Here is a 15,203-nt window from a genome sequence, read left to right on the forward strand (position 1 = left end):
GAGCAAACATTTTCGATGAAGAAACAACAGTGCTGATGTTGAGACTTTTATGTATTCTGTTGCAGAAATATCTGCTGAGGTTAGCATGCTAACCTGCTAGCCCCAGGCCTTCCTGTCCACACTTTGTACCTCAAGAGGCATTAGCTCCCCCATAGTTGGAGTTGGGAGTCCTATGCCTTCTCTACATTTCACAATTGCTCTTAGCCTTTAAAGGCTAATAAAAAACAAAACAAAACAAAACACTCCATTGACTCAAATGTCAAGAAAGGAAATTAAAGTCTCCTTCTTTTACCAAAGTAAAAGTCGCCACTAAATCCTCAGTTCATGGAGTGAGATGTGAAAATGTTCCTACTCTACACACTGTTTTTGCTTGATGCCGATGCCCGACTCTCTCGCTGCATGCCTGTCATGTCCCTGCCTGCTGCCTTCATCCTCCCTGGAGTCACAAACTGGCCTCTGTTGGCCGCTGAGACTGTGTTCATACTAAATCTAGTGCCCGACCTTGTTTACTTTACGTTGTCCACAATGAATCCCAGTCCAGGAAAAACTCCAGTCATCCAATAGGGCCTCTTAGCTCCACTGCTAACTGAGCTACGGCAAAGAGTATAATGAGCAGCAGTTAGCGGTTTCCTCTGTTAACATGCTGTGCCCTGCTTGTTTGGAGTGACCTTCGACAGGTGGACGTGTCTCACACGTACCCTTAAAATACATAATCAAGTGTTGTAATGCTTTAATTCCAGACATCCAATCACAATTCATCTTTGTGGTTCTTCTCAAATTTGCATGAGGACATAAAATGTAACTTTTTATCAGTGTAAAGCCTCCTTTTCATGCTGGCAGATGTGTATAAGACAAGATATACTGTTACTTGAGTGTGTTTCCTCCACTGATCATTGAGTTGTTTTATATTTACTCTCTGAGGCTACTTTACATTCTGGGTGCACACTGAAATCAATCAGCAATTGCTAATCATGAGCGTCTCATGATGAGAATCAACTCATGTGATTGCGTCGGGCACATTATGTCTTATGATTTAATGTTGACTAAACACTGAGCAGTTCTTTATCAAGTCGCTGCTCTACAACCAGCTCATGAGACTGTAACAGATCACAGTTGTGTCATTGACCCAGTTTAGAAACCGTAAACACGCAGCACTGTTTTTAATTTTTTACATAATCTGAATTCATGTAGGCACAACATTCATCTCATCTTCAGCGCACCGCTTTCCCCCCTGTAAGCGCTGATAAGTGGCACCTGCCGTATCAGCCGTCATGCTTCTTCATTTTTTAGTCGTAAATTGATGTGTGCCGATGCCTCCACTCTTCATATTAGGCTGCGAGAAAGACGAGAGGAGAAGATAGAGAATGGCGAAAAGAGAGAAAAATGTCCTACTTTTGTAGAGGCTGATATTTGTAACCGCTCATTACTTGTATTGGATGGGAGGTTATTTTAAGGACTGTAGCAGATCGTTTATACAGAAGCTGCCCTCATTCTACTGTGAATCCCCTGAAATGTAGCTGTTGTTTGTCAGTATTGCGGTACCTTTTTTTGTGGCTCATCCTGGTTTCAGAGGTGCACCCATTACTGTCAAATTAAATACCAATGCTGCTGTTTGCCCTCAGTGGACCTTTAAGGATTTTACTTTGTGCTGAAGAGACTGAAGTCTCCACAGAAACAAATAATGAGGAGGAATCAAATGATTAGGTCGCAAAAGGATTCAGAGCAGGTGCAATCTCGTGTCTTTTGTGCGTAGCGTGTATACGTGAGCGTAGAATCAGATTAACATACTTAAGATCACTATCTGCTGTCTGTAATACAATTAATGTTAGCGTATGATTAGATAGCATTTAACTCTCCGAAACGTGGCTCTACAAGATAATCCAAATCAGAACAAACAAAAAACACAACAAATATCTGATTGTCAGTCACTCACCTTCATGAGTCTGTGCAAACTGTTCAGCGTTTCAAATTTAAAAATACTAACAATAGGCTTCAAGAGCTCTTCAAACACTCATCGGCAGCTTGATTCTGACATTTTGTTGGTTAAAAGCAAAGCTGATGGTGCGTCATTAACAGATTAAAGGAACAGTTCAATGTTTTTGTAAAGTACACTTGCTCATTTTCCTGTAAACATGAGCCGTTCGATACCACTCTCTCATCTGTTCCTTGTAGTGAAGATACAGATGGGCAGCGGTTAGCCTAGCTTAGCATGAGGAGCAGGAAGAAACTAGCCAGCTAGTCTAACAGAAGCATTCGGCTTTTGTACATCCCATATCTGGAAAAAACGGATATCAGTCTTTTGAATCAAGTCGTAAGACTTTACTTCGGATTATTTGTCAAATCTTGCAGCACCTAATTTTTACTGGGAAAAACCTTAACTGGGAAAATAAGGTTATGAGTTTGATCATTTTGTTACTCTGATGCTACTCTGATGCTTCTACTATACAACCTACAGTTAAACATATCCAATGGAAACTGTGTTTTTTGTCTTGAAACCACCATAAAAGACGACTGTTATTGTACTCTGTGAGACACTCCTTCTGACCCCTTGTTATAAGGTTTGTTTGTCTCCTATGTTTTTATTACAGTAGAGTCAAGGCACGCTTTCTTTGTCTGTTTTGTGTTTACTTGTGTGTTTATTCAGTCGTATCCATGGTGCTTTTCATCTTCTGCAACAAAACCTTTACATTGTCTTGTTTTTTAATTAGTTATATCTTGTCTTAAAAGCACATTGATTTACTTTGTTATTGAGACAGAAACACATTTATCTTACAAATTAGAACATTATAGCTTGTTTATTTACTTTAATTTCACTTAAATGTAAAAATCGCAGGCTGATTCTTGGCTTGGTTCAGTGACTTGGCGTCTTCACTAGCGGCTGGTCGCTGGCTGCCTGTCCAGTAGTCCTCTTCATGAACCCTGGTAAAACCACAATCTGTCATGTTTACACTTCAGTTTTTAACATGTAGTTTAATGAGTTTTAAAACGCTCTTTTAAAGGGCAGATTTTGTTCCCTCTGCCTGGAGGCAGGTCAGCTGTTTCCCCATGTTTCCCTTCTGTGTGCTACGCTAAGCTAACCAGCTGTAGCTTCATATTTAAGAAGCAGACATGAGAGTGGTGTGGATAAGTGCATCTAACTCTCGACGAGAAAGCAAATAAGTGCATTTCCTGAAATCTCAGTTGCTTCTCTTTCGCTGCAGAGCGTCAGGGCGGATCAAATCCGTCTCGCAGGGCTCTGGAGGTTACGACAGTGACAGCGTGGAGATGCATCCCATGGAGGAGTGTCCCGAGGCTCAGTACTACCACATGCAGTGCCGGCTGGGTGAGGGGGGTTACGAGCGCTCCCCTGGATGTGGCGGTGGTGGATCGAGGAACTGGGGTCTCCGTAAGCAGGCCATCCAGAACTGGCAGCGGCGACCTTACAGGAACAGCACCGAAGGCGAGGAGGGAGACGTGTCGGACGTGGGCTCCCGGACCACCGAGTCCGAGGTGGAGATGTGGGAACAGGAGAGGAGAGCCGTGGCTGAGGTCCAGCAGTCTTCCGCTCCCTATCCCCACCACGGCAGGGCAGGATATCGCCCTAACACAGGTAACGGCTCTCTGGGAAGTTGCTCCTACCTGTTATTCTTAGAAAATGTCCCACACTCTTGTCCAATCTCACATCCAGCCAGCAGCTCAGGCAGATGGGAGCCAGGATTCATATAATAAAAGCTCTAAAATGACTCCCGTGAGAGTAGTGACCGATGTGGATCTAGGTCAGGTTAAGTTGCAGTGGAGCTGTGCTGCTGACCGGAGCTCAGACCACAAACTGAATGCGGATCAGAACATATATGGTAAACGTGGAGGGAAGAGGCCCCATTCCCCAATCTGCTGCAGTGTGTAGACACAGAAATGTAAACACTGCCACGGATGTTGTCCTTAAGCAATTGATCTATGGACTGAGGGTGGTATATGAGTAGGAGACACTTTTAGAGATATTTAAGAGACAAACAAAAGCATTAAACCATCAGAAACAAGATAAACAGTTCAGGGTGCGTGCGTACGACCTCATAATTCAATTTGGTTGCAGCGATCTCACTGGTGAGTTCATCATCTGAGGTTTACACTATGCTGTTCTCCAACGGAATGTCTGTTAAAGCTGATGAGTAAACTGATTCATACATTTCTGTTGTTGCTGTATTTGTGAGCACGCTGTTTGCCTGCTGTAACATCACAGTCGCTCGTCTCACTTAGCTTTGCTTCCCTGGCCGAGCCAAGTCGGACCGCCAATCATGCCCGCACATTTCTTCAAATCCACCACAGATTGTACGTCTCTCTGTTAGCTTCCCAGCCCCTGCCAAGATCCCTTAAACTCACTGCTGCCACCCCTTCCGTCTCTCTCCACCTGCTGTCGGGTTTCTTTTCGAACACCAGGACTGCTGAGGAAGTGGGTGAAGTAGCAGAACTGGGCCAGAGCCCTGTGACAAATTGGTATGAACTGCCACGACCGCCTCATTAACTCAAAGATTTCTCTCACGTAACGCTCTACATGTTACTGGCGTTCCTCCACTCTGACGTAGTTTCCTTACTGGGAGAGCCTCTGCCAGCTCTTATCAGATGGTATGTATCTACAAGTGCGCAGTTTTTTCACAGCATGTAACACACAGCTTGGCTTTTTTAGTTCATTTGGCAGTCTTGAGCGTAGGTGGTGTGCGTGTGTGTGTGTGTGTGTTTGTGAGAGAGAGAGAAGTAAAGAGGGAAAGAGGAAGAGAGAGCGAGAGTGTAAGTAATGGTTCATAGCCCCGACCGTTTGGAGCAGACGCCTTTCAAGGCCAAAGATGAAATGAGTCATCTCGGAGCAATCTTGCTGGGAGGAATAAGACGAGCCTGGATTGGACACAAGGCATCAGCCAATAGAGAGAATGAAGAGATGGAAAGATGGAGAAAAAAAAATTATATAATCTCATTTGTGTAGCGTCCTGTTGAAGGTTGGCGCCATCATGTGACAGAATGTCTTCTTAACATTCATTCTTGATGTTGCTTGTGCTGGTTCATTAGAGAAATTGACTCCTCTTCGGAAATAAAAAGTCAAATGAAGTCCATCTCTACAAGCTTTTTTCAAACATATAACAATAATAATAATAATAACAATAATAATAATAATAATAATAATAATAATAATAATAATAATACAAATTAGTGGCACTAGTGGCACAATCATGGTCCAAAACATGGCGGCCATAGTCTGTATTTCAAGGATTGGTACAAATCTTTGAAAACGAGTCCCTTTTTTTTCCTTGTACTAACCCACATTGGGTTAAAGGATTAAGCAGATTGTCTGTTTGTCCTCCCTCAGGTCGGTCCGATGGAGTATACAAGCCATGCCGTCATGAAAAGAGCCCATCCAAATCCAACGAGGTGATCAGTCCGGAGATCCTGAAGATGCGCGCAGCTCTCTTCTGCATCTTCACCTACCTGGACACCAAAACCCTGCTGAGAGCAGCCGAGGTCTGCCGCGACTGGAAGTTTGTGGCCCGTCACCCGGCTGTGTGGACCAGGGTGCTGCTGGAGAACGCTCGCATTTCTTCCAAGGTGCGTTGTGAACATTTGGTTTTTATACACATGCAGCTGGTAGCATTACCGGAACTGTGCAAAGCTGCATGTTGTTTGTAGGTTTTCACTGATCTCCATGTTTGTCTCTCAGTTCCTGAGCATATTGTCTCAGTGGTGCACTCAGACGCACTCTCTCATCCTGCAAAACCTCAAACCACGACAGCGGGGAAAGAAGGAGACCAAGGAGGACTACCTGAAAAGCACACGGTGAGACACACAAACAGGCACAGTAGGAGGTTACAGCTGCACTTACTTGCTTACTATCATTAAACAGTAATTAGGAGGCCTAGTAGATGCAGAACAAGGCATTAATAAGTGCTTTATAATTACACATAAAGAGCCAATATGGTAGCGTTCGGCGCTCTAATAAACAACTAATTTATGTGTTCCCTCATATGCAGGCTCACAAAAGCTTGAAAGGAGTGGTTTGTGTCTAAATGTTTTGTCTGATAGAGATGGTGGATATAACAGCTGGAATCTGCTCCTAAGTCTTGCAGACAATGGCATAAATGTGCTCCTTCCTGCATATATTGCTGCCAGCATCGCAGGAACATTTTGTTTTGCACTACAAATGGTAGAAGTGCTGCTCTGAAGGACAGGAGAATTACTCCCTCTGCTCTCTCGGTCTGTCTTTTTTTTTTTTGTTGACCTTCCGCTGCGTTCTCATCTAAAGTGGCTGTCTGGAGGAAGGTCTGGAGGCGTTGTTAAAGGCCACAGGAAGTAACCTGCTGATACTGAAGATTTCACACTGCCCCAACCTGCTGACCGACCGCTCCCTCTGGCTGGCCAGCTGCTACTGCCGAGCTCTGCAGGCTGTGACCTACAGGTACACCAGTTCGCCCAGCAGCTCCCACTTCTCCCAGTCCACTGCTACCTGCACTCATGTTTCGACCCAGTTACTTTGCTTTCACTGCATCCGTAAGACTGCACGTTGTCGTATGCTGTAGACGTACAGTGTCACATGTATGTGAAATAAACGCAAACTGTGCGTATGCTCGCTGTGCTGCAGGAGTGCCACGGACCCAGTCGGCCAGGAGGTGATCTGGGCCCTTGGAGCGGGATGTAGAGACATCATCTCCCTACAGGTGGCGCCACTGCACCCATGGTAATATACAGAGAAACATGATGAACCTCTGAGACTGCCTTATCAATGCCAGATGTTACCATATCAGTGCATTGGGTGATTAAACGAATGACCTCGGACTGTTTTTTTGTCTCTTTCAGTCAACAACCTGCTCGTTTCAGTAACCGGTGCCTGCAGACGATTGGAAGATGTTGGCCACACCTCCGTGCTCTCGGCGTGGGTGGAGCTGGATGTGGCATTCAGGGTCTGGCCTCTCTAGGTAAACGTCGCCTTTGAAAAAAATGTTTCAATTTCAGGTGATTTATTTTTTGCTGATATTCACGATAGGACCGTCACACTGCATCCTTATTCATGACTGCAGTCGTACCATAGCGTAAACAAGGACTGCACAGATGCTGCGTTAAACCAGCGTCTTGTTTGCACCTTCACTGGCAAAAATGTGTCCCCCCCCCCCCCTAAAAAAAAGAAACATTAAAAACAATGTGTTTCTTGCTTGTAATACATACACATTTCTGCCGAAAATCTCAAAACAAGTGAAACTGTGTCTTTTATTCAGAGTAATCACTTCTTATCTTCCCCGTCTCTACATTTGCTTTCCCTCCCTTCGACCCAGCGAGGAACTGCATGCGCTTGCAGGTGCTTGAATTGGATCATGTGAGCGAGATCAACCAGGAGGTGGCGGCAGAGGTTTGCAGAGAGGGATTGAAAGGGCTGGAAATGCTGGTGCTCACATCAACGCCAGTCACTCCCAAAGCCCTGCTCCATTTCAACAGTGAGTCTGAACACTGGCTACAGTAGGCCCTGCTGTCTGCGGTCCTGTTGAGTAGGCCCCTCAAACACTTTGGGTTGAGCTATAACCTCCATTTAGGGGGTTATGTGTAAATTAATTTCCACATACTGTTCGTAACTTTAAATAGATGTGTGATACGAACACAGAGCTGACTCCCAGATAATCATCTCTTGCCTAAATCCTCCTTTCGCTCACGTAGGTGTTTGCCGCAACCTGAAGTCCATCGTGGTTCAGATCGGTATAGAAGACTACTTTGAGGACCCCAACAGCCCTGAAGCCAGAAAATTATTTGATGAGATGGTGAACAAGCTGCAGGTAACCGCCTCCTCCCCGTCTCCCACCACACCTCACACACCTCAGTCAGCTCATACATGTGGAAAACCTTAATATTTCAGATGAGAAGATCGCGCTTGTTGTATTCATGTGAATAACTAACATTTCACGTGCACGTTTAGGCGCCCTACAGGAAGACAGGTATTGTTTTTTCAGTCACCGCATGAGCTTCCCCTCAGCGCCACCACACACTTATTACTTCACTCAGTAACTACCACCAGGTCTGCTTGCTGTTGAGCGCTCTCTTGTGAATTTTGTTTCTTTTTTTAACGCGTTTGCCAACAGTTGTTCAGGGGATAAGATGCATCTATTTATACCACAGCTACACTCCGTTTAAAAACCATGACTCAACGCTTGAAGCCCCAGTGATGGCTGGTTGTGGATGCGCTGGTGCTAACTCACTCGAGCAGAGGCCTCGCTGCGAGAGGCTCGGGTCATTGCTGCAGCCGACCACACACACACACACAAAAACCGAGATATAAAAGCTGCGAAATCCCAGGTTTTATTTATGTTCTGTTTTTATGAGTCAGCTTACAGTGTGTTCATCTTGGATGAAACACTCAAGATGGTGGGGTTGCTCACAGCAGTTAGGTAACCTCTCCAAAAAAAAACACAAACAGCTATGATTTATTTTTATCCCTCCCTATTTAAGTTTGCCGTGAAAAAGGCAGCCAAAGTTTTCCTCTCATGCTTAATCATCCGTGTTTTGAAGCAAGTTCTGTGGAGGTGAAGCCGATGAAGCGGAACAGTCATCCTGACCTGCTGCACCTCAATGCTTTACAGGTTTTATAGTTGTCTGTCATGGATCATTTAGTGTGCGCATTTCATGTCAACGGAAGAAAAATGTAAAGGCACCAAGACAACGGGGATTGGAGAATTTTTACTGCACAATATACAGAAAAAATCAAAGAGGTTGCTTTCAGAACAAATGTATTTTTCTGTGAATCACAGGTATGTTGAGACTTTACATGTCTTTATGCTGCAGCTCCTATGTTTCTTTAGGTACAGATTTCTATGTCGTGTTGCGAGAAAACCATGGTCCAGTTTAGATTAAGCACAAAAAAAACACTTGTTTATGATTTGGAAAAGATCACGTGTTAGTTTACCTGGTTCGGTCGGCACAAGCATGGCTTGAAAGCGTCCCGACGTCTCCTTGCAAATATCCAGTTGTTTCAGGCTTGCGAATGTTTCCGTCTCGCACGGTGATCACTGACTTGGCAGCTGTCTCAAAAATGGAAAATGTACAAAGATCTCATGAAAAAATATCCAGTTTTGTTAGCACTTTACACAGCTGGAAAATACCCCAACATTCTTATTCGGTAAATATTCATAAATATTCAGCGGTTTCCAGCTTAGGAATGTTAAATCACAGCCTTGAACACTGGTCTTTCGTTGGGCAGTCATCCAGACGTCTTGTTAAAAATATTTGCTAACATGGCTGGAAAATGTCCCAATGTGGTGCTAAGAAACGTGCAGAGGTTTGACGCTCACAAACGTTAAAACGCTGTCTTGAACAGTAGTAACTGGCTTGGCAGCCTTATCACCGAGCTGTCACCCCTCAATGAAAATCACCTCATATGCTCGTAGTGTGAGACTGATATTGTAAACATGTTTACATGATGATATAACATGTACACATTTTAATATACTAATGGTTTGTAGATTGTAGTATATCTTATTCTGGCGACTGAGCTGCTTTTTAGAAAATGAGATCCTGATATTCCCTCCTGCCTTTTTTTTGTTCCAGGCTCTAAAGAAGAGACCCGGCTTCTCCAAAATCCTCCATGTGAAAGCAGAAAGCCTCTGCTAACATCTTTCGAGCAGATCCTTCAAGCCTGGAGAGGCGCCATCTTGGCTCCAGTCGATCAAAAAGACCCAGCTGTTTTGAGCCCACTCCAAGGGGTTGAATACGTCTGCGGCACAGACAGAAACAACAGAAGATCGGCATGATGAGCCAGGGCCGAGGCTCAATGTGCATACTCCACTAATACAACCTTCAAACAGAAAAAAAACTAAAACTCATTCCAGTAAGGGGAAATCAATGTTTCCTTCATGTTGGTTATGAGTGAAACTAGTCTGGAGGCTCATTTGGACTTAAAATGGCACTGTATACCACAATGAGGGCCTGTCTTTCACTTTCCAGACTCCAATAATCCAACAAAACTGTCAGATCCTCTTTTTCAGTCGTCACTCGTTTTAACACAAAAACGGATCGTGTCGCCGCACAGAGTCAGATCCCTTTCTTGGAACGCCTGGAGCCAGGTGACAGCGCTGTATTTAACTGTCTGCATCCACACAAGGTTTGACATATACTTGAGACTACCTTCAGCACCAACAGCTCGTGGGCGGGGAGCACATTATAAAGCATACATACTTTCCGCTGAAGTGCAAGGTTAAGAGTTCTTGAGACGGGAGCTTGACGTATGCGTGTGTGCACATTGATTAAATGGGTTCTCATCCTGCCTGTTCCTGCAGTAACTGTGCTCTGGAGCAGGACAAACGGACAACTTTCAACACTTTTACCGCTTCCACCCTGGGCAGAAAACTTGCTGCACCAGCTCCGGGCACAGCGGAGAGAAAGCGTGGACGGCGCTCCCTGCACACACACAGACCTGGACAGTCTTCTAGCCAACTGCATGGCAACGATGCATTTAGCCTCCTCTCCCATCCTCTGCTTCCTCGTGCGATCGGAATCTCGTCACAAACCCAGACTCTGTGTTTTTCTCGGTGGTTGTAGTTTCTCCCCTGATGGAAGATGACCCATAATGCATTTCTCTCTCTCAAAAAAAAAAAAATGGTGCCATTTGTAACGGTGTGCGTCCTCATTCCAGTGAGCATTTTCTCCAATGTGCCATTAATGAACGGGAAAGGGACCATGTGAGGCGGATATTTAATGTCTTCAAGTCAAAAGTAACATTATTGGAATTTGATTTGATTGATAAGGGTGTTGTGTTTCATATGTGACATGGTCACCAGGTGTATACAGGTGTTAGTGTTTCTATATCATGTGTGTTTCATACTTCATACTCAACGGTGCCATTCCTATTAATAGCAGCTGAGGCCCTGATTAATCCTGATTTATATTTCTCTGCTGACATCCTCTGGCTCCCTCTGCTGGTGGATCCAAGCACCTACACAACCAGCAGCCAGCTGGTGAGATATGACACTTTGCACTCGTTGCATCATGGAACATGTGTCACCTTTACTGTCTTACCAAACTCAAAGCCAAAGGGATCAGGTCTTCAGTATCACCTTCGATTTAGAAATTTGATTTGGTGCGATTCGAGGCTGCAAATGTCGTGAAGGTTACGTTGCAGAGGTTTCTTAAGAAGTACAAGTTGCAATACTGAAAGCTTAAAGGAGGATTCCAATGTTTTTAGAAATCAAGATAAATGTATAATTTATAAGGAGCAGAACTCATTCTGTGAAAACAGTTGTATCAGCTCTGATCCTCTGTGACTCTCGATGAGCTCCGTCAAGTCAGAGAAGAAAACATTCATAACGTTATCAGGAAACTACAAACTTATGACAGAGAAACCTGTATTTCAGGCTCTTGTGTGTAGTTCGAAAAATGTGTAGAGATGTGTTTACAAGGAAAAGAGCATGGCTGCCCAAAGTCGGTCCTCCACAACGTTCAGTTTTGCCCCGCCAGATGTGTCGGGTGAAAAAAACAAAAACATTTAGAAATGACAGTATGTTGATGCTGTTAGGTGTTAAAATGCTCTTTTCATAATCGTGTCAGTCCAATCACAGCAAATTTGGATCCTAAAACAATTTTTAGAATCTTCATAATACAATAGGCATTTGTATGGAAGCCCATACAGCCGGTTAAAGATGAGATAGAAAGATGAAAACTAAGAAAATGAAAAATATTCTCATGAGTCATAACCATCAGATAATGGGTATATATGTAAGAGAGAGAGATATTATGAGATAAAAAGTTGAAATCATGTGACAGAATTGAAATTGTGAGATTTCAAAAATCTATTATGAGAAGTAAAGTCATAATTATGAGATAACAAGTTAACATGTATCTTGTAATTGTGACTTACCATGGCAACTCAAGTTTTCATGAATTTCTTTTCTTTAACTGGCTGAGACTGGCTTGGTTATGTTTGCCTCTGGCTGGTTGCCCACCGTTAAGTTCCAGTTTTGGCCCTCCGAGGGAAAAAGTTTGGGCACCCCGGGCATAGAGGGTCCAGATTTGTGGGAAGGGTTAGGATCCAGAGTTGGTGCAGTCATCCCCAATCAAGGGACCCAAATTCAGGATTTTTCTGCCTCTGCTGCGTTTTGTAATCAGTCTTCTTGCAAGTCCCCGAACATTATGAAGTGCAATACTAGATTACTGTTAAACAGTAACCCTTGTTAGACACTTACAATCACTTTGGTTCAAAGAAATCGTGCACACCGTCATGAAACGTGTCAGGCAGGGCATCACGTCTCTTCCGGCGACATTGTTTTACCACAGGTCTCTTAACAAGTTGTTCATTTGAACCCGGCACACTCCATTTGTCACGACAAGCAACAAGCCCCGTCTCTTTCAACGCAATCTTAACAATCGAGTGTGCAGCGGAGCACGGTGACAGTTTCCAGGGATGCTGGGCTGGTGTTTAAAACTCAAAAAACTCGCCCCAACAAGGAGAGCTGCTGTTTTTTCGCTCTCCGCTTCAAAGTCGGAAAATGTTCACGAGGACTTGTGTAGCTGCATATTGTAGTGATGATGTTCCGGGTCAGTGTGTGAGATGGGTCATGGATGTCCATTTCTTCATGATCTTCCAGTACTGATTATTCGTATTATCCTACACTGGTCGGTTTTCATTGAGGGGAAATAATGTTAAAAAAAGAATAGACACAATAGAGAAAACACAAAGCACTTGTTGATTTTGAGTTTTAGACAATCCTGCCTTCGCTATCAGCTACTCTGTACATAATGTTTGTAAAAAAAATCAAGAAAAAAAAACTGCCACAAAAACAAGAGAAAAAAAAAGGACCAACATTTGATGTTATATAATATTACGGTCTTACTTCTGAGTGGAAACAGTTGAAGTTTACAGGTCGTTCTGTAAGCATTTTCTCTCCAAAGTTGAATGAAAGATAAATATAGAGAACTATATTATGTATAACAGTAGTGTTGAAATTGCAGTTGTGTATTAGATACTTTATATTAAATGTGCATCAGAGTCATATAGAGATGGAAATTATTTAAGAAGAGGATAAAGACGATTATTCAGCTATTTATTTCTATAGAAAAAGAGCGATGTGTATAATGTTGGCATGTTTGTGTTCGAGCATCAATCATTAAGTTGCCTTCTTAACTGTTCTGCTACTGTGACGAGAAAATTATTAGATGTTTAAAGAGCTTTGATTGCCTGCAGGTTTAATAACGCTTCTCTTTATTTGATCCAGTCTGTTGTTGCACTAGTGAGAAAAAACAAACAAAAAAAAAGAAGATATTTCAGATGTTTATTATAAGAGTGTTGTTTTTAATGTTCAGCTATTTCTCAGTATTTGACAAAAATATGAAGCACTTTTTTTCCTGAACACTTTTAATGGGCCTGCCAGTTTATCCGATGGCGGGACGAACGCCTGTCGCGCGTTTTTTTTCTGTCGCGGTAATGAAACCGACGCACATGTTCGGTTTCATCGGAAGGGAGATCTTGGGGAAAGAAAAAAAAAAAACGAGCAATTACATATGACCTTCTGTGACTCAACAGACGTGCGGTTAGCCTCTTTTCTCTTACAGCGTCTCTCATATCTCATCGGTTGGGAAGTTAAAGATTGAAACTGTTTCAATGAGATTGAAGTGCTTTTTTCCGGTTCATTTGCCAAATGACCTTATGCTCACCTTTTTGCATTCGTCGCTGACTTTTGTTTTCAGCTCTGCATTATTATTACTGTAGATTTCACGCTCATACCAACATTTACATTTGCTTTATTGTGAAAATGGACCTGCTGAAGATGTTACAGAGCCTGTGAGCTCTGGAACTGCAGACTAGAGGTGCCAAGTACGCCAGAATATAACTTTTTGGCTTACATCTCCATTCTCTGCCTCTCCGAATATAAAGCAGAATAACTCTCTAATTTATTTATTTTTAATTCAGAAGCTGAAACATCACTTATAAACCAGGTGTTTCCTCAAGTCATTTCATTATTTAATTCTTTAAATTAAGTCTTATTCCTGCTCTGTTGCAGCAAACACCCATGTATATCATACAGTGCAATTAAAAAGCAGTGTCTGAGTGTTCATGTACCTCTCTGTACATATTTTATGTATGAATGATTGTACTCTGCCCATTCATCTGAATAGTAATTTACACATTACCTCAACACTTATCTGGGCAATTAAGTGTGCCGTCTGTCTTTGTACTCATTCATTTCTCGACTGCCATCGACAGGTATGCCAATCGGTCCGCGATCTTCATCCATGTTTCCTACGAACGACACAGTGGAATCTGTTTGCTGAAAAAACTTTCCCGAAAAGACGATCAGCCTTCTGTAATGACTGCAATAGATGGAAATGTTTTACTACTCATTTTCACTCATTTGTTGTCATCAATAAAATTGCTTTAAATTGTATTCACTCGTACATTGCTGTTAAATCCCTTATATGTGATTTTTCTGAGGAAGTCTCTGCACTCACAACACTATGCTGAGGTGCACACAAAAAAAAGGCAAACGCGTTGCTTATTGTGGTGCAACTTTACGTTTCTTTAGGTTAGGAATTTGATTATTTTCGTTGTCACAAAGGTACGCTTATGTTCTGGTTAGGTTTAGGCGCAAAAAAAACAAAAAACAGGTACAACAGTAGTCAAGAGTTGGCAGGGGTGGATTGAAGAGCGGTGGGGGGGCTGATGAGTGAGGAGAGTGGAAGGAGAGTGTAAGCTGTTTCCAAAGGTAATACATCCAGTGAGAAGTCAGGACATTTCCTCATAAGCTAACATACAATTGGACTTGGAACCGGTGAGGTCACCCTCTGCTGGCCGTTAGAAAGAATGCATGTTTAAGGCACTTCAGCATCAGCTACACTTTCAGACCCAGTCTTGTCTCAGTCTCGATACACTCTGGTCTTGGTCGTGGCTTTTGTCTCAGTTTAGGTGATCCTGACTACAGCCCTGCCTCACAGCAGGAGTCTGAGAGGAGGGCGTGACCCGATGCTGTCACATGTCTCATCCAAAGAAAGCCGCAGCGGTGATTTTGTGGTGTTCATTATTTCACCACTGGCACGTGGCAAATGTAAAAAATAATATGTGATGTGCCCTCATTTCAAAACTTTTGCAAACACTGAGTAACCGCCTAACTGTGAAAGAAATCATTAGTCAGTGGGCAGGAAATACGGAGTTTTAAAACTAATTCCCTTGTTTTCCGTTGCTAATTAAAACTTTCCCACTCCTTTTCAGCCTCTGA

General features: G+C 43.1%; 1 protein-coding gene across 3 annotated transcripts in view; it reads left to right on the forward strand.

The window, feature by feature from the left end:
* The window catches only part of fbxo41 (F-box protein 41), a 60,517-nt gene extending 46,142 nt beyond the window's left edge, over nt 1-14,375 (forward strand). For all 3 annotated transcript variants that reach the window (XM_030421484.1, XM_030421475.1, XM_030421493.1), the window contains 9 exons: nt 3,201-3,589; nt 5,336-5,571; nt 5,684-5,799; nt 6,266-6,418; nt 6,602-6,697; nt 6,817-6,935; nt 7,290-7,448; nt 7,666-7,781; nt 9,547-14,375. In XM_030421484.1, coding sequence (XP_030277344.1) covers nt 3,201-3,589; nt 5,336-5,571; nt 5,684-5,799; nt 6,266-6,418; nt 6,602-6,697; nt 6,817-6,935; nt 7,290-7,448; nt 7,666-7,781; nt 9,547-9,609 — 1,447 coding nt within the window. In that variant the 3' untranslated portion in view covers nt 9,610-14,375. The remainder of the gene's footprint in view (nt 1-3,200; nt 3,590-5,335; nt 5,572-5,683; nt 5,800-6,265; nt 6,419-6,601; nt 6,698-6,816; nt 6,936-7,289; nt 7,449-7,665; nt 7,782-9,546) is intronic.
* The last annotated feature ends 828 nt before the right edge of the window (nt 14,376-15,203 follow it).

The sequence above is a fragment of the Sparus aurata genome, chromosome 1 (genome assembly GCF_900880675.1).
Source record: "Sparus aurata chromosome 1, fSpaAur1.1, whole genome shotgun sequence".
In the NCBI taxonomy this organism is placed as follows: domain Eukaryota; kingdom Metazoa; phylum Chordata; class Actinopteri; order Spariformes; family Sparidae; genus Sparus; species Sparus aurata.